General features: G+C 37.1%; 2 protein-coding genes and 1 long non-coding RNA gene across 3 annotated transcripts; all 3 read left to right on the top strand.

Annotated features, from left to right (window-relative positions):
• Positions 1-9,032: 9,032 nt before the first annotated feature.
• Positions 9,033-10,157, top strand: LOC115949743. Its single transcript, XM_031067029.1, has 2 exons — positions 9,033-9,822; positions 9,925-10,157. The coding sequence occupies exons 1-2, from the start codon at positions 9,033-9,035 to the stop codon at positions 10,155-10,157; spliced, it is 1,023 nt and encodes a 340-aa protein (XP_030922889.1).
• Positions 10,158-11,008: 851 nt separating this feature from the next.
• Positions 11,009-12,208, top strand: LOC115949742. Its single transcript, XM_031067028.1, has one exon. The coding sequence runs from the start codon at positions 11,009-11,011 to the stop codon at positions 12,206-12,208; it is 1,200 nt and encodes a 399-aa protein (XP_030922888.1).
• Positions 12,209-15,844: 3,636 nt separating this feature from the next.
• On the top strand, positions 15,845-17,694 carry LOC115949636. Its single transcript, XR_004083032.1, has 3 exons — positions 15,845-15,972; positions 16,114-16,211; positions 17,365-17,694. It is a non-coding gene; the product is annotated as an uncharacterized LOC115949636 (long non-coding RNA).
• The last annotated feature ends 926 nt before the right edge of the window (positions 17,695-18,620 follow it).

Below are 18,620 nucleotides of genomic sequence, written 5' to 3'. Positions count from 1 at the left end.
TATCTCTTAAATTAATGAGCTTATCTTTATCACAAAAAAAATTTCACACACTTCAAATTTGAAACTTATCATTAAAAAAAAGTATATATTGAGCTATATTACCTTATCATTATTCACACAAAAAAATTTATTTCACAGATTCTACACGTTACTTTTTATAAATATTTTTTATAAAAAAATATCAAAAATAGAAATGGTCTCCCATACAATTATTTTTTGTTTTTAGTATTTTGAAAATTATTCTTAAAAGTGAGAGTCAAACATAAAAATTATTATCTGAAAACTAGTTTCAAGTTCAATTTTTTGAAAATTGTTTTTATACTATTTTGAAAACAAAAACAAAAATCCTTCTACCAATCAGGTATAAGTTGTAATTGTGCCAATTATCTATCTTATCTTATCTTTTCCTTCTAAAAAAATCTTGTGGGTACCTAAGGCATACTTAGGCATGCTTGCAACGTCCTAGGCATGCTTGGCAACGTTCTTGGCCGACCTCGGCATGCTTTACAACGTCCTCGGCATGCTTGGCAACGTCCTTGGCCGACCTTGGCATGCTTTGCAATGTCCTAGGCGACCCACATCGAAGATGAATCCCCCCACTTTCTGCCTTATAAGCTTTGAAGCGAAGGAATAATGTACCACTAGTTCTTAAGCATGCCTAGGACGTTGCTAAGCATGCTGAGAACATTGCAAAGCATGTCGAGGTCGGCCAAGGACGTTGTCAAGCATGCCTAGGACGTTGCAAGCATGCTTTAGGTACCCACAATTCTTATCTTATCTTTTTATAAGAAACTTGAATAACATAATTCCCCTATAATTTGGGATGGTTTCAAATTAAACTCTAAATGAAAAATAATTAAAACCATGAAATAATTAAGTCTTTATTAACTAAAGGTAATTGATATTCACATAAATTGTGACAAAAACTTAACTAAACACAAAAATTATAAGACCTCTTATACATTATTATATGAGAATTCTAAAATTATATAATAAGTATTTATTTATTTATTGTCACAAAAAAATTCACAATGAAATTACATATTACATTCTATTACCAAAATTATTTTGTTTAAATGAAATTTAAATATTTATTTTATATTATTTTAATAGTTTATCATAAATTTTTTTAATAATAAAAATTAAAAGATATAAAAATTTTACAATATAATTTTACCATGTAACTCTTTACTATATAAATGTGGTTTATTTGGCCGGTCGACTTTTTTTTGGGCACTTATTAGTGAGCATTTGAATACAGTTGTATCCCTCAACGTTTTGTGTTTGGCGTTTATGCTATGTGGGACCCACATTTATAGTAGCTATAACACCTAAGATTGAAAAATACGTTTGTTAGTGAGTCTGTGTACTGTTCACAGGACCTACAAACTTCTTTTTTTAGCAAAATTTTCATTAAAAATGGGTTCCACGAAACTATTCATACATTTAAAAATTATTTTGTTATAATGTTTTTGATTTTTAGTTTTCAGTAATAAACGGTATCCAAACATATTCTTAGAAAAAAGGAAATATAAAGAAAAACATATATTATATATTTATATGTACGTTCTGTGGCATTTAATATATTCTCACGCTAACTGACCGTACTCTTGCAATTGGCGAGTAACGTTTTCCATTCTACTCGAAAAAGTATAGCAAAGTAGTAGTATCAAATTTTTGCTTTTTTTGCTTTGAAAAGTATTCTGACTTTAAACATTTACGTCGGTCCCAGCATTGATTGGCTTTATCATTTCATTCACCAAAACTCATGTAAATTTGGAGTGATTATTTAAGAAAGATGTATTAAAAAAAAAGGTTTATTAACGTGTCCATTTAAGACATGCTTAGCGAATTACTTTAAGAAATTTTTTATAGAAAAACAAAAAAAAATTAACTGTTTTGATAATTTTTTCAATTCTTCATAAAAATTTTCCAAAATGAATAGTTAAAGTATACTTTAAGAGCACACATTAATTAGATTTTTAAAAAAAATCCATGAGCCAGAATGGTGTATGATTAGGAAAAGTAACATTTTTTTTTTTAATCTCAGAAAAAGGAAACAAAAACATAAAAAAGGAAGAGCATATATATGTATATATAAAAAAATTATTTTTCACAAATGAGCTTTAATAAACTGATAAGAGTAATGGTTGAGATACACTTCTTCTCACCCCAGGTTTACAACATTTTTTTTTTTTTTTTACAAGATAGAATTTCTACTTTAACTTAATCTAAGTGTATATTTGTGTGAAACTCCTTCCTGGAAACTTGAACTCCAACATTTGCCCTCAACACCCCCACAAACACTTATACTTGTAAAGTGACCACCACACCAACATATATTTGAAAATGTTAAAATCTAAATAAGAGTTAACAAATAAGTAGAGTGTGAATTTTGGTGTAGGAAATGATGTGTCCCTAACATTACTCAAATTGTAATTAATTCCTGACCCCGCCCTAATTGACATAACTTTTTATTATTATCCATTATTAAGCATTCATAAGTTTTTTTTATCAAAGATTGTGAAATATGTTTATGAATCATTGGACAAATCTAAATTCATTGGATTAAGAAAGAGGTACTCCACACATGTACACAGTTCCAATCAAATGTGATGGATGTGCACATTCCACCTTTTGGAAATCGACAGTCTTTCCGGCCTAGTCCACTGTGGATGTTTGCACATTTTCTTTAGGCAATGCATTTGTGAATGCTTTGACAGTTTACATACATGCACATAGAGAGAATAGCAATAAGGGTAATAATACAAACAAAAAAAAAAAAAATCATTAAGTTTTGACTCAATATAAATTAATGGGTCTAGATGAAACTAATATTATCTTCTTAATAAAATTGTGAACAAAGTTCAAAATAAGATGTGTCCCCAAATATGACTCAATATAAATTAAAGAAGGGTTTAGGTCATACAAGAGAAGAGGGATTAATATTGCACTTTTCTTGATTGTACTAATCAGCAGAGAGCAGGTAGTTTGTTCAATTTGGCAGCACAAGAACAAATGGGTGGGATTCGGTACTTCACCGACACCCAACTTTATCTAGGTAACATATGTACAAACAAAAAGTTCTTTGCCAAATTGGTCAATAGCAGCAGGTCTTGATTAAGAAAGAGGGCATGGTCAAGCCCCTTCTTCTGCAAGACGTTTTAGCTATAAGTCTACACTCTTATTAGATCTTGAGATTTTTTTTTTCCTTTTAACTTTTATGTATAATTTTTTAAAATCATATGTATATATATATACATTTTTTTTTAAATATAAATATATTTAACACTTTTTTACAAAAAAGTTAAGTGTGCGTTTGGAAACAACTTATTTTATTGAAAATTGAAAACTTATTAATGAAAACACTGTAGTAAAATATTTTTTATTGCTTACTGTTCACCCTCAATTTGCACTTGGCTGGTCCATGAACGGTGTCATGGACCAGCCAAAAACGCAGCTTACCAAAACGTAAACGTAAATGCAGCTTACCGGTCATGGACCAGCCAAAAACGCAGCTTACCAAAACGTAAACGTAAATGCAGCTTACCCAAAGATAAACATAGTTGCCCATGGCGGTTCAAAGGAACTAGACATTATTCAAAGTTGCAAACATGATATGGAATAGTCCTTATAAAAAGGGTGCTTTGCGGTTTCTTCACTTGCGCCGCCACACTTCTGTAGAGCCTTTTAAGTTTTAACTATTCTATTTTATAAAAAATGAAAACGTGATTTGTATTCTAGTTTAACTTAACAATTGCTTATAAAAAAATTAATTAATAAATGATTAAATTGATTATATTATATCAATTTATTTGAATATGCTATTCATTGAGAATTGTTTTTAATCATAGAATCTTACATATATTATATCATATAGGATATAACACAGGTTCACAATTTCACATGCAATGGAGGTACCCCTTCGACCTTTTGGAAATCAACAGTCTGTCCGGCCTAGTGGAAATATATATAGAAAGAGAGAATAATGGTAAGCCTAATAACACAGAATTTTTTATAATTATTGACTTGATAGTTGATATGTTATAATTAATTTGTAATAAAATAATATTGATAATTAATTTTTATGAGAATAGTATTAATTTTATTAGGTCATCATGACATAGGTCATGGGTCGGTGGTCTAGTGGGTTTTCCCTAACGCACTAGCAATTCGTTGTTGCTATTTGTACGTACCCCAATATTGCATGCACAATGAGAATCTTAATTCGGGAGCAGTCAAGGTGCCTATTTTGATAACGCTCAAGTGGAAAAACCTAACTAGTTAGCATGATTTTAAAAATTGGTACGATCAAAAAACCGATTTATTTATTTATTTATTTCAGTTTTCAGTTTTTTTTTTTTTTTTTTTTTTTAAAGTTTTGATCCGTTTTATACTGGTTTTAAGATTTTTATTGGACCAAATTGGTATATGATTTCCATTAAATTGGTTCAATTGGTCAACCCGGTCTAATTTTTAAAACTATGTTAGCTAGTTGCCCTCCCTAACCATTTATTTTCTACCAAAAAAAATATTAATTTAATTATAACTTAGCTTTTGTAAGGAGTAAATTAGTTATTCTGTTTCTTTTCAATAAATCTTGATTTTTCATCAAAAAAAAAAAAAAAAAAAAAATCGTTGGAAACATCACTCAATATATATAATCTTATATAAAGAAATGTTTAGATTATAGTATTATACAAGAGAAGAGGGAATTGTGCACGTGGTAATCTTGATTGGAGTAATGAGGAGGTCGTTTGTTCAATTTGGCAGCACAAGAGCGAATGGATTCGGTACTACACCGACACCCAACCTGGAACAGGCGACAGAGATATAAAAAACAATGTGTCTTTCTAACCAGTGTCATTAAAATAATTATTAATAAACTATTTTAGTAAAGTTTTAATACCACTATTATCGGAAATAAAATTATTAAATACTTCGAGAATATCATAAATATATACTCCAAAAAATCATCAAAAAAATTAATTATCTTATCATTTATCTAAAAATAATTACTATACCAATTACGCAGGATATCATTAATTACCTTATCATTAACATTTCCCAAAAAAATAAATTATTTTGCCAAATTGGTCCATATCTAGTTCGTGATTAGGAGAGTGGGGTGGTCAAGGTCCTTTTTCTACAGAGGTTTTAGCTTACTCTGTCTACAGTCTACAGTCTTTTTGGTTTTTGGGAATCAACTCATGTAAGGAGGTTCAAAGGAACTAGACATTATGCTTATTAAAAAAAGGCACTAGACATTATTCAAAGTTGGAAACCACATTTTAGCTCAGATTTCATTTTCTTTATGATTATGGAATGGAATACAGCTTCATACCAAAAGGGTGCTTCGCGTTTTCGTCAATTGCGCCGCCACATTTTTTACTATTTACTATTTATGAATGAAAATGTAATTAGTACATTCTATTAGATAAACGCTAAGAATTTTTTAGCTTAATCAGCGCTCTCTAGCATTTTTCATATAAATAAATTGCCACCGTTCAAATTTCCTCAACTCCATTGTAGTAATTATTGAATTTAAAAAAAAAAAAAAAAAATTCCTCCTCAGCTATAGAATTAACCAAAAAAAAAAAAAAAAAAACATGAAGAGCTTAAAATATAAATGCTTATGAAATTATCCAACGGAATAGTTATGTATTTGAAGAGTTTTTGATACTTTTTTTTTAAAGAAGAATACATGGTGGATTGAAAATAGTGACATGACAAATAAATTCATGCTCTTTCATAAGTTCTGCTTAAACCTAGAAAAATTAGACTCGGATTGAACAAAAATAGGTCAACCTGCACAAGACCTGTTGAAATACCAAGTTAGGTAGGGTTACCTGTACTCAACCTGACTCAATTTGACCTCCCCTTTAAATAAAAAAGATCTTTTTGCTTCTTATTTATTTATTTATTTGAATGTAATATTCAAAGTTTGATGTTCTCTCTTGGTGGAAAGAAAATTATAATTGGTTTTTTGAGCTATCTTTAGACTTTAATGATATGCAATCTCTTGAGTACTCTAAATCAACTTTTAGCATTTGAAATAAAATTCTTATTTAGCATAGATTTTGTCTTTTACCAAAGAATTAGTATGTAATTTGTGCTTACGCACAGAAATGATGAATTATAGTGGTTCTATTGATATTAGTTTAGGTTATTAACTATATAGGACATTAGTTCGACTAGGACATTTGGAGGCATTGAAATGATTTTCCCTTACAATTTTAATGATATTAGTTACGCGAAGTTTCTCATTACACGATTGTTATGTATACAATTTTGAAAATCACTATTGGACACTACATATACAATATTAATTCACTATCACCTCCATAAAATTCTACTAAAAACAACACAAAATAAAAGAATAAATTGGTTCAATAGTATCTCCTAAATTAAATGAGGATAGGTGCATGTAATTGTTTAGCTCAATTATAGTTTGTTACATTCAAAATCTTCACATACAAAATATCTAAATAGAAACATAATAAAAAAATATATACTCATTAGTTCAAAAAAAAAAAAAAAAACAGCAAAAATCTAAACAATTTAATTTGTACGAAAAGCTAACAAAGGCAAAATCTAATTTTGATTCTAATAAAATATTCTCTAAGTTTTGGTGTTATATATATATATATATATATATTACCTAGCTTTATCTATATTGGACTCCTTATTTTCTATACTAAATTAATTCACTTGGCACAAAAATTAACAAAATTTAGATTAGATGGGACACGTGGCGCAAAAATTAAACTCTAATTGAAATTTAATTTTTACACTAAATTAACTCAATTGGCAAAATAATTTAAAAGCTTAGATTAGATGAGATATATAGCACAAAATTAGACTCTAATTGAATTCAAATTTGAAATCTAATTGGATTTTCTCTCAGCTCTCTCTCTCTCTCTCTCTCTATATATATATATATATGTGGGGACAAAGAATTTGACAACCTCGGCCCACTTCATACTAAGCCCAAGGCCCACACCGAGGAGGAAGAAATGCCCGAGGAGGAACGAAGAAAGCCCACATGGTCTAGAAACATCGCCGATGACAATCTTGTTCTCGGCCAACCCAGATCCTAGAAAGAAAGAACGGCACGCCATCGAAGGCAGCCTCCCAAAGCGTCCCAAGAAAAAGGACAAGTACCGTAGGACAACCATGGGAGCATGGTGTAGGAACAATTCAAGGAGAAACTGTTACCTCCGCATTAAATGCCTACAACTAACGTTCTGGCCGCATTAATGAGGAAATGACCCCTGAACAGTGCGGTCTTGATTGCTGCAACTCACAGAAGGTTTGGGAAGGTGGCTGATGGGACAAGCACTCGAGTAGTGACCTGCATGATCAACAGATGGAGGGCCAAGATCGACTGGAAGGGGATATATAATGTGAGAAATCCTCCAGGAAAAGAGGATCGGGAATTAGAAGGAAAAGACAGTAGCAATTTGCATGATCTTAGAAACCTTTGTAACCAAGCACTAAAGAAAGAATAAAAAAAATAAGTTCCTCGGAAGAAATGCCCGAGGACAGAATTTCATACTTTAGCCTACGTCCTTATTATTCAACCTACTCATAACTATGTCTAGTTGTTGTAACCCTTACTAAGACTTAGCTCTTAAACTCATTCTCTATAAATTTATTGTATTGGGCTAGTTGGGCTTGAGTCCACCCATTTAATAGAAGAAGTGCTCAAACCCTGTTCCTACAATTGGCGCCTTCTGTGGGAAGAACTTGTGTGTTAGTAAGGGCAACAATCAAGCATGGTAGGATCAAGCCCTCATCAAGTAGGCTCCCATCAACCCGAACCGGCTAGATCCTAACAACAGGATAACTTTCCTAACCCTGAGCGTGATCGAAATGAAGAGAATGGAAGGTTTCGAGAGGGAAGTGTGCACACTACTCAAACAAATAAGCAAAAACTATTCTCGTGTGGGTAATCACGTGCTCTAGAGACAAAATAACAGCTGGGCCATGCAACCAGAAGAAGTTAGGAGTCATGTATCCCAGAGACAGAATGATAAATAGGCCATGCAGTGAGAGATAGACGATTTGAAGAAAAAGCTGCGCATGCACAACGAAGGCAATCTCACTTTAGGCCTGACATGCCCTCCGATGATGAAAGTGATGATGACTATAGGCAAAGATCGAGAACTCCTCTAAACGAGACTTTCTCTCACGAAGAAGAGCACCACTGGAGGCGTGAACATAAAAGCCCATCTCCTAGGGGCTTGGGAAACAATGCCATGAGCAGGGCACTGGATCAACTCTCCAAATCACCTTTCACACGCCACATAGAAAGGGCTACACTTCCTCGACGATTCTAGCAGCCAACCTTCGCCATTTATAACGGCAAAACAGACCCCGTGAAGCATGTGAGCCAGTTTAACCAAATGATGGCTGTCCGTTCTAAAAACAAGGTGCTAATGTGCAAAGTTTTCCCATCTAGCTTGGGACCAGTGGCAATGAGGTGGTTCAATGGCTTAAAGAAGAACTCCATAGATTCATATAGGCAGCTAACCTAAGCTTTTGGTTCCCGTTTCATTACAAATAGCAGAGCTTCGCGGCCCTTGAGTGCTTTATTGTCGTTATCCATGCATGATGAAGAAACTCTAAAGGCCTACTCGGACAGATATTGGGAGATGTATAATGAAATGGATGAAAATTTTGACGATGTCGCCATCAGCACCTTCAAAAATAGTCTCCTAGCCGAGCACGGCTTGAGGAAGTCTCTGACTGGCAAGCCTGCCACCAGTGTGCGCCAACTGATGGATTAGATCGATAAGTATAAACGAGTAGAGGAGGACCAACTGCAAGGTAAGGGAAAAGAGAAGGTTATCCCTCAGGAAAGGAGGGATTTTAGGTCGGACCGATAGAACAGCAACCGGCCAAGGAGAGATTTTGTAGGGCAATTCGGAGTAACCAACACACAGACTGTCAATACTGTATTCCGAGAACCAATACATCAGGTGTTGGAGAAAATCAAGAACGAGCCGTACTTTAGGTGGCTGATTAAGATGGCTGGAGAGTCCACGAGGCGCAATCAGAACTTTTATTGCCAATACCACCAGGACCACGGACATACCACGGAGAACTGCAGGAACCTCTGGAACTATCTGGACCAGCTAGTCCGAGAAGGAAAGCTGAGGCACCTTCTGCATCATCCCAGTGGTCATCAAGGCCAGGCCCATCAAGAACCCCCGAGAGATATTGCCTTAAGGCCACCCGTAGGGATGATCAATGTAATCTTGGCCGCACTAGGAAGAACAGGCATATGCCCTTCACGAGTGTTATCTGTGGCTCAGTGGCCTGCCAAGGAGTCCCAGCCAAAGTCGAAGAGGGCCAAAATGAATTTTCACCCAATCTTGAGTTTTTCAGAAGAAGACAAGATCGGAACCATCCAGCCCCATGACGATGTGCTGTTGATCACTCTCAGAATCGGGGACTACGATGTGAAAAAAGTGATGGTGGATGGTGGCAGTGGGGCCGAGGTTATGTACCCCAACCTCTACAAGGGGCTAAGGTTGAAACCAGAAGATTTGATGCCCTATAACTCTCCTTTGATGAGCTTCGGCGGGAAGCTTGTCATTCCAAAGGGCATGATTAGGCTACCTATTCAGACCGGCCCAGAGATAATGGAGGTGAACTTTATCGTGGCGGACACCTACTCTCCCTATACAGCCATCATCGGTAGGCCTTGGCTTCATACCTTAGGGGCTGTTGCCTCCTCATTGCATCAGAAGGTGAAATTGCCATCAGGGGACCAAGTTCTCGAAATCCGTGGTTGCCAATCCACGGCAAGGCAGTGTGTGGTGGCTACCATCTCACATTGGCTCGATGCGGAGTCCTCGGCCTCTGCTGAAAAGAATTTATAGTAATCAAGGGACCCGGTGTCGCCTCTTGATATAGCTGCCGAGGAGGCGAAATGCGAAGATCTAGAGGAGGTGGTCATTGGTGGTGACCCAGAGAAGTTCTTTCGGGTAGGGGCTCAGCTGCCTCTTCAAGAGAAGGAGGAGTTGATTGAGTTTCTCAAAAGAAATATTGACGTGTTTGCAAGGGATGCCTACGATGCCCCCGGGATTGATCTAGCCTTCATCTGTCACCATCTCAATGTCAACCCGTCCATCACTCCCAAGAAGTAGCCACCCCGTTACCCATCAAGAGAGCACGCCGATGCGATTAGGGACGAAGTAATGAAATTTAAGCGTACAGGGGCTATCAAAGAGGTTTTTTACCCCAAATGGTTGGCTAACAACGTGGTGGTCAAGAAGAAAAGTGAAAAATGGCGGGTTTGTGTAGACTTCACGGACCTAAATAAAGCATGCCTAAAAGACCCGTTCCCATGCCTCGGATAGACTAGCTGGTGGATGCAACAGCAGGCCATCCTCGGATGAGCTTCTTAGATGTCTTTCAAGGCTATCATCAAATACCACTGGCCCTGGAGGATCAGGAGAAGACAACCTTCGTGACACCTACTGGGAACTACCACTACAAGGTAATGTCGTTTGGTTTGAAGAACGCAGGGTCCACTTATCAAAAGATGATGACAAGAATGTTCGAGCCGTAGTTGGGCAAGAGCATCGAAATCTATGTTGATGATATGGTGGTGAAGAGTAAAGTGGTGTCCAAGCATTTAGGAGACCTCGGCAGCACCTTTGATGTCTTAAGGAAAGATAAGCTATGCCTAAATGCCTCCAAGTGCTCAATTGGCGTGGGATCAGGCAAGTTTTTAGGCTACATGGTTACTCATAGGGGAATTGAGGTTAACCCCAACCAGATCAAGGCTATAAATGATCTAAAACCACCGCAAAATGCCAAGGAGGTCTAAAAGCTTACTGGAATGATCGCGGCCCTGAATCGATTCATTTCCAGGTCGGCGGATAGATGCAGACCGTTCTATCTCTTGATCAACAAGTGGAAAGGATTTGAGTGGTCCGAGGACTGTATTGTGGCCTTCTAGCAACTCAAGGAATACCTATCCCGGCCATCTATCATGTCTAGTCCTGAGGCCGATGAAATCTTATATGCATATATTGCTGTGGCCCCACATGCTGTGAGCTTGGTGCTAATACGGGATGACAATGGCCTTCAAAAGCCAGTCTATTACGTGAGTAAGTCGCTGCATGAAACCGAGGTCAGATACTTACCCTTCGAGAAAGCCATACTGGTTGTGGTCCATACCACGCGAAAGCTTCCCCATTATTTCCAAACCTATACAGTGGTTGTTCTAACCCAACTACCCTTGAAGTCCGTACTTCGAACCGCTGATTACACTGGAAGGATTGCCATATGGAGCACAATTCTGGGAGCTTTTGACATCAAGTACATGCCTCGAACCTCCATAAAGGGCCTGGTCCTAGCTAACTTGGTGGTCGAATTTGCTGAACCACCAGTAGAAATAGTAGCAGAGGAGCGCAACACGGATGGAAAATCGGTTGGAGTAATCTCTATACCAGGACCCCCATGTTGGAAGGTGTACGTTGATGGCGCGGCAAATCAAAGGGGGTCCGGAGTAGGGCTAGTCCTAGTATCTCCTGAGAAGACTATCATAGAGAAATACCTGAGACTTGGATTCTCAGCCACGAATAATGAAGCTGAATATGAGGCCTTGTTACAAGGAATGGCCATGGTGCAGAAAATGGGAGGAAAAACAGTAGAGATGTTCTCGAACTTGAGATTAGTAGTGGGCCAGGTAAAGGGAGAGTTGGAAGCCAGAGATGCAAGGATGCAAGAGTACTTAAGTCAGGTCAAACGCTTGCAGTCAGACTTCAATCTTTTCAGCCTGTCACACGTCTCCAGAAGTGGAAACACTCATGCAGATTCATTAGCCACACTTGCTACCTCCTCGGCAAAGGGTATACCTCGAGTCATTCTTGTCGAGCATCCGGATAGAACAAATGAGGTTGCAAAAGGCATGGTCTATATCCATGAGGTTAGAGTGGGTCCTAGCTGGATGGACCCTATAGTGAGGTTCCTCAAAGATGATATCCTGCCCGAGGAGAAGTTAGAGGCTGAAAAAATACGAAGAAACGCTCCTCGGTTCTGGTTGTCCGAGGACCACAAATTGTATAAGCACTCCTATTCTGAGCCATATTTACTGTGTATTCACCCTAAAGCATCAGAATTACTGCTTGAAGAGCTGCACGAAGGGATTTGTGGGAGCCACATAGGAGGAAGATCTTTGTCGCACTAAGCCATTACCCAGGGATATTGGTGGCCAGGGATGCAGAAGGAAGCCCTAGAATATGTTAAGAAATATGACCAGTGCCAAAGGTTTACCCCAAATCTTTATCAGCCAGGAGGGGTCTTCAACCCTTTGTCCAGTCCATGGCCGTTTGCCCAGTAGGCCTGGATATTGTAGGCCCTTTCCCCAAGGCAGCAGGAAATAAGAGATATCTGTTTGTCGGCACAGATTACTTCACCAAATGGGTCGAAGCTGAGCCATTGGCCAACATCAGAGATGTGGATGTTAAAAAATTCATCTGGAAAAACTTTGTTATACGATTCGGGGTCCCTCGTACTCTTATTTCAGATAATGGACTCCAATTTAATAGCAAAGCCTTCAGAAGATACTGTTGCGAACTGGGGATCACTAACAGGTACTCAACTCCAGCTTATCCTCAAGGAAATGGACAGGCCGAGGCTATCAACAAGGTCATAGTCAATGGGCTTAAGAAGAGACTGGATGATGCTAAGGGAAAATGGGTAGAAAAGCTACCGCACGTCTTATGGACTTATCGGACTACACCACGGTGGTCAACAGGGGAGACATGTTTTTCCATGACCTATAGGGCCGAGGCTGTTATCCCTCTAGAGGCAAGCTTCCCAACGTTGAGGACGAGCTCCTTCACTTCAAGTAGTAATGATGAACCACTAAGGAAGAGCCTAGATCTGATCGATGAACGAAGAGAAAAGGCAGTGATCCAGTCGGCCTATTACCACCAGAAGCTCAAGCAGGGATATGATGCCAATGTGAAGCTGAGACCACTAGCACCAGGGGTCCTAGTGTTGAGGAAAGTTGTGGGTGCTACCAAGAACTCATCTTGGGGAAAGCTGGGACCCAATTGGGAAGGACCATACCGAATTACTTCAGTAGCAGGAATAGGTGCATACTACTTAGAAGACTTAGATGAAAAAGCTGTACCTTGTTCATAGAATGTAAATAACCTGAGAATATATTATTATTAATAAAAGCGTTTCTCTAATTCAAATTTTAAGTCCATTATGATTATATGTCTTGTATCTTGGCAACTATCTAAGTATTAGACAGAACCAAGGTCTTGCATGGTCCTTAGACTCAAACTTATGGGGAAACTAGTTACTTCAAGAAAATTTAAGTAGTAGACAGAACTAAGGTCTTGCATGGTCCTCGGATTCAAACCTATGGGGAAACTAGTTACTCCAAGAAAATCTAAGTACTAGACAGAACCAAGGTCTTGCATGGTCCTTATACTCAAACTTATGGGAAAACTAGTTACTCTAAGAAAATCTAAATACTAGACAGAACCAAAGTCTTGCATGGTCCTCCGACTCAAACTTATGGGAAAACTAGTTACTCTAAGAAAATCTAAGTACTAGACAGAACCAAGGTCTTGCATGGTTCTCGGACTCAAACCTATGGGGAAACTAGTTACTTCAAGAAAATTTAAGTACTAGACAGAACCAAGATATTGCATGGCCTTCGGACTCAAACCTATGGGAAAACTAGTTACTTCAAGAAAATCTAAGTACTAGATAGAACCAAGGTCTTGCATGGTTCTCGGACTCAAACCTATGAGGAAACTAGTTACCTCCAGAAAAATCTAAGTACTAGACAGAACCAAGGTCTTGCATGGTCTCCGGACTCAAACCTATGGGGAAACTAACTACTTCCAGAAAGGGCTTAGGTGGCAGGCAAAATCCAAATGCTGAGCGGATCCTCGGACCACAACCTTTGAAGAAATTAGCAAGATCAAGCATTCATGCAAGTTGCGAATATAGCCTAAGTATACGCTTGGTACCTCAAATCATATACTCGGCTCCTGCCCCCTAAAAATATGAGCAAACGCAAACTAAATGTCCCCTTAATGCCGGTGAGTTAGAATTTAAAGGTTTAATTTCAAATATGATATGTACATAGCCATTTTTACCCATTAGGATAACCAACTCATGAGACACGAGATTCACAGTATTTGCTTAGCTGTGACTTGCACTGTTCAGGTCACTTCCTTATCAATGCAGCTGATAAAACTGTTGCTCACCATTTAATGCGGAGGCAACAGGTTACTCCAAACTGGAAACTTCCCCTATGATCACAAATTCTCTCTCTCTTCATACCCTTCTCTTCACCTGGAACATCTCAGAGTCCTATGACTCATCCTTTCCTCTCCTTAGGTGACCTTCCTTCTTGGGCCCATGGCCCATGGCATCCCTACACCAATACTACAACTCTCCAACTTCATCCTCGGTCCTCGAGCGCCCACAATTATTATTTTACATGCCACAAGAATAGATGCACCTAAGGGGGTTGATAACTTGACATAGTTGATGACATTTCATACATTTTTTTCGCTCTTTTATCATGATGATATCATTAGTAAAATTTGAATTATGTAAACATAAGAATTTGTGCATTGTTAAAATTTTATTTATTTATTTATTTATTTTTTGTCCTTTTACTTGTATTGAAAGGAAGACAAAGATGATATGATCATATTTAGGCTGCGTTTGTTTCGACAATAAATAGCTTCTGGAAAATATTTTACACCACTGGGTGTGTTTGGATTGTCTCGGAAAATTCAGTCAAACGGAAAATGATTTCTGTTGACTGTAAATCATGCCCCAAAACCCTGTAAAATATTTTACACTTTTATTTTCCCTACAATTGATTTCCATCCCAGGAAAATAGAAGAGAGAGAGAAACAACAAAACCGATGAGAGCTCCGATCACCACTTCCAAGCACCGGCGAGAGCTCCGATCGCACATCCAAGCACCGGCGAGTTGCATCCCAGCACTGGCGAAATCGTCACACCCCAACACTGCCTAGATTGTCACCACCCAAGACCAATCCACCCAAAACCGATCTCGTTCTCGACCCAAAGCTCACCTGTGCTGCCGTTCTCTCCATCGTTCTCGACCGCCATCATTCTCGATCGCCGATCTATCTCTCTTTCCCTCGACCGCCGGATTTGATGAATTTTTTTTGTTGGGTTTTGTTTCTTTTGTGTTTATCTACTGATGAATTTCTTTTGTTGGGTTTTGTTTCTCAATCTCAACTGTCGATCCATTGAGAAAATTTGGCATTATATATTTGTTTGGAAGTTGAGAAAATGTGAGAAAATGTGAGTAACAAGTAAAAAATGTGTTTTCTATAGTATTTTCAAGAATACAACCAAACATCAGAAAACATTTTTCAAAGCATTTTTTGAAATGCAACAAAACACTTGAAAATATTTTCACCTGAAAATATTTTACACCCGGAAAATATTTTACACTGAAATAAACGCAGCCTTATTGTTATTATTTTTCTTGCATGTGAAAAAATATGGGTCGACCCATATCCCAATCAACCTGATTGTTTGCAACCCCTTTTTTACCCGAACACAAATGGTGTTGATTCGACCCATTTGCCATACTTAATAAAAATTATCTCAATTTCATGAATTATGTTGACTATATCATTATTTTCTATCTATTATATAACAATATACATTTTTTTGAAACAAATATTTAAAATTGTGAGTTAAATATACAATTTACCTAAACAACTCATCACAAACTTTCTCCTAAACGTTTATAAACAAAACCAAACACACAGAGATTTTCCTCCAAATGCCTTCCTTCAAAACGACTTGTAGCACATGTATCACTTGTTAACAAAATTGTACAAAACTACGAAGCCCAAGTTAACGCGTCTTCCTTACCTCCGTTTCCACAGTTTGCACTGTAACCCCTCCTCTCCCAATTCGCTCCAACAGGTAATTTTTACTTTATTATATTTTGTTTTCTTACATTTTCTCGATTACCCAACAGAGCAATGGAGGGTCTGAGCTAGTTTTGAATTTCAAAATTGAATCTTTTTGTTTTGTTTTTAACTAAAATTATTATGATATATACAGTGAAAAAATGAAGTTTGTGGATTGGTACGTAAAGATCGGGGTAGTTTCAGCTCTCATTGGAGCTTCAATGGAGTTGTTTATGATCAAAACCGGCTTCTGTATGATAATCTTCCATTTTGTTTTATGACCCTTATTTACAATCTTACCGTTTTCCTTTTTCTTCAATGAACCTTATTAATGTTTTAAAAGCAATTCAATTTCGTTTTTGTTTGCTTTGGCTATTGATTTATTATTATTGTTGATCAAAACGGGTTTTTTTAAACAAAGTTTTGGGGTGAATGCTAAGGAAACAGTGCCTAAGCTTGTTGTTGTTAAAGGGTGTGCCTGTATATGCATAGACATTTATCAGAGTAATTTTTTTGAAGAATTTTTTTTTTTGGGTGAATGCTAATCAAACAGAACCTAAGCTTATTGTGTTTAATGGGTGTGTCTGCATATGCATGAAATTTTATTTGTGATAATTTTTTTAAGAAGCAAATTTGGTTTAGGATAATGTGAAAATGGCTGCAGTGAGTGTTATATGCTCTAGCAAAGTTACTCTGCTTGATAAAGATATTTGCTTCACTTTCCAATTATGTTTGTCTTGGTTCACATCCAAATATCCTATATCCAATATTGAAGAAATCTGATTTTGGGGAGAGAAGTAATGAGAGAATTTGTGGTTACTTGACTACTCCTTGGGTGACACTTGTATGGGATGGATTGATGTGCATAAATTGATAGATCATACTTATTTCCCATCACCATGTTGAAATCAGTGCAGAAGGCCCGTTTCACTAATTACAATTTGAAAATTTCCAAAATCAGATTTTGAATATCTTCTTTGTGCATATTTCAAATTTAAATGATTATTAGAGTCAGTTGCCTTCCTATTTTAAAAGCGAAAACCAGCATCATTTTCACCGAACCTTGATCCTTGAAGTTAGGTACACCTAGAACTAGGTGTGTATCTTAAGTTATATGGCCTCAATGGCATAAAGCATCACACATTCACACTTGCATATTTTTCGTTGCAGTATGGATAAATGGGCTGCTGGTTTCACACTTAAAACCAAGGTTTATCTTTACCATTTGACAAAATTTTCCACTCTGTCCAACTGCCTCCTTATTTGAAAATTTAGCTATTGTTATCAAATGTTGTTTGGTGTCATCTAGTGTAATCCTTCCATAATTATGTTGAGAGCATGTCACATTCAGTCAATTGATTATTATGCTAACAATTAGTTTTCCTGTTGTTCTGTTACTATGCAGATGACCAAGTGACCGTTCTGGAGGCAGAAAAGCGAACTTGGGAGAATTCCCCTGAAGCTCAGGCAATTAAAGAAGCTCTCAATCCTTGGAGAAATCACGACGCACAACCAAGAAAAAATTCTTAACTTTATTCTGTTGCAGTTTCCCCTCAGGTTTATTTCTTTGATGGTTTAACAACATGTTAGGATCTTTGTTGTGGAAAATAATGCATTTGCTCACAACACTGGAACGAAATAGTCCATTTGAGTTTCAATAGAAATTTTGGAATTGGTTTGGCTGTTGAACTTGAGTTGTTTTTGCGTGAAATGTATGTAAATCTGGATTCATGAATGTAGATCTGAGTTTTTGGCTGTTAGAGATGTAGATATGTAGAAATCTAATGCAGTAGATGTATAAAAAGTGAAGGGAGCTATATACGGAAGCAGATGATAATAGACTTTGTTGCAATTATATGCCATGATGTACCATATTTATCAATCCACCCGCAACAAAAGCAGCTTCTTGATAGCAAAATCTGTAATAGATGTTAGGAAAGCAAGCTGCAAGAGACAAGCTGTCATGGGGTAGCACCTCTAATGTCATGGTTGAGATGCTCCTGTTAAAACTTAAAAGCATGAACCAAAGGAAGTGGCATCTTTTGAAACTTTCAAACGGACTGAGCTCTTGCCTACACAAGTTCAAACGTCAAAATAACTTATGGCCCTAGCTGCCATCTTCTTCCCATTCTTGTTAAAAACAATGCATAACACCTGTCAAATAACCATCCTTGTTACTTCTTTTAAAGAGAATGAAAGAAAAAAAAAAAAAAACACAGCTATAATCTTCTTGCCCCAAAGGCTTGAAGTAGAGTTGTTCTTCTTGATTGATATGTATATATATAGAGCCTCGCCTGAACTTGAGTTTTGTTATAGACTTGAAAAAAAAATGCAACATAGGCATTGGCTTGCCTCGGGCTGGTGTGAGTTTAGGCCTTGACTCCCAAAACGAACTTGGGTCCAACAATGCCGGCCATCCACCGATTGAAACGTGAGACACACAAAAATGTCTCAATACATTAAGATGAAAAATAATACTCAAGAGTTAAGACTGATTTATGAACACCGGCTATGGGTCAAATATATAGCTTTGAATGCATTGGATGCAAGAAATTTCACCCCTTGACTCCTGAGCTCAAAGCTTGATAGAAGCATTTGGAGGTTGATGAAAGAAGTGCATAATGGGCAAAGAACGAAACAAAGTGCTTTGACACTAATAAA

Source organism: Quercus lobata, chromosome 6, assembly GCF_001633185.2.
Source record: "Quercus lobata isolate SW786 chromosome 6, ValleyOak3.0 Primary Assembly, whole genome shotgun sequence".
NCBI classification, from domain to species: domain Eukaryota; kingdom Viridiplantae; phylum Streptophyta; class Magnoliopsida; order Fagales; family Fagaceae; genus Quercus; species Quercus lobata.
Note: the sequence above shows the minus strand (reverse complement) of the source record. Positions and strands in the feature narration are given on the sequence as shown.

Coding starts and splice junctions, on each gene's coding strand:
- LOC115949743 (XM_031067029.1), top strand. CDS start 9,033: ATGGCTGGAGAGTCCACGAGGCGCAATCAGAACTTTTATTGCCAATAC. Junction 9,823..9,924: donor CCAATCCACGGCAAGGCAGT/GTGTGGTGGCTA, acceptor CTCTTGATATAG/CTGCCGAGGAGGCGAAATGC.
- LOC115949742 (XM_031067028.1), top strand. CDS start 11,009: ATGTCTAGTCCTGAGGCCGATGAAATCTTATATGCATATATTGCTGTG.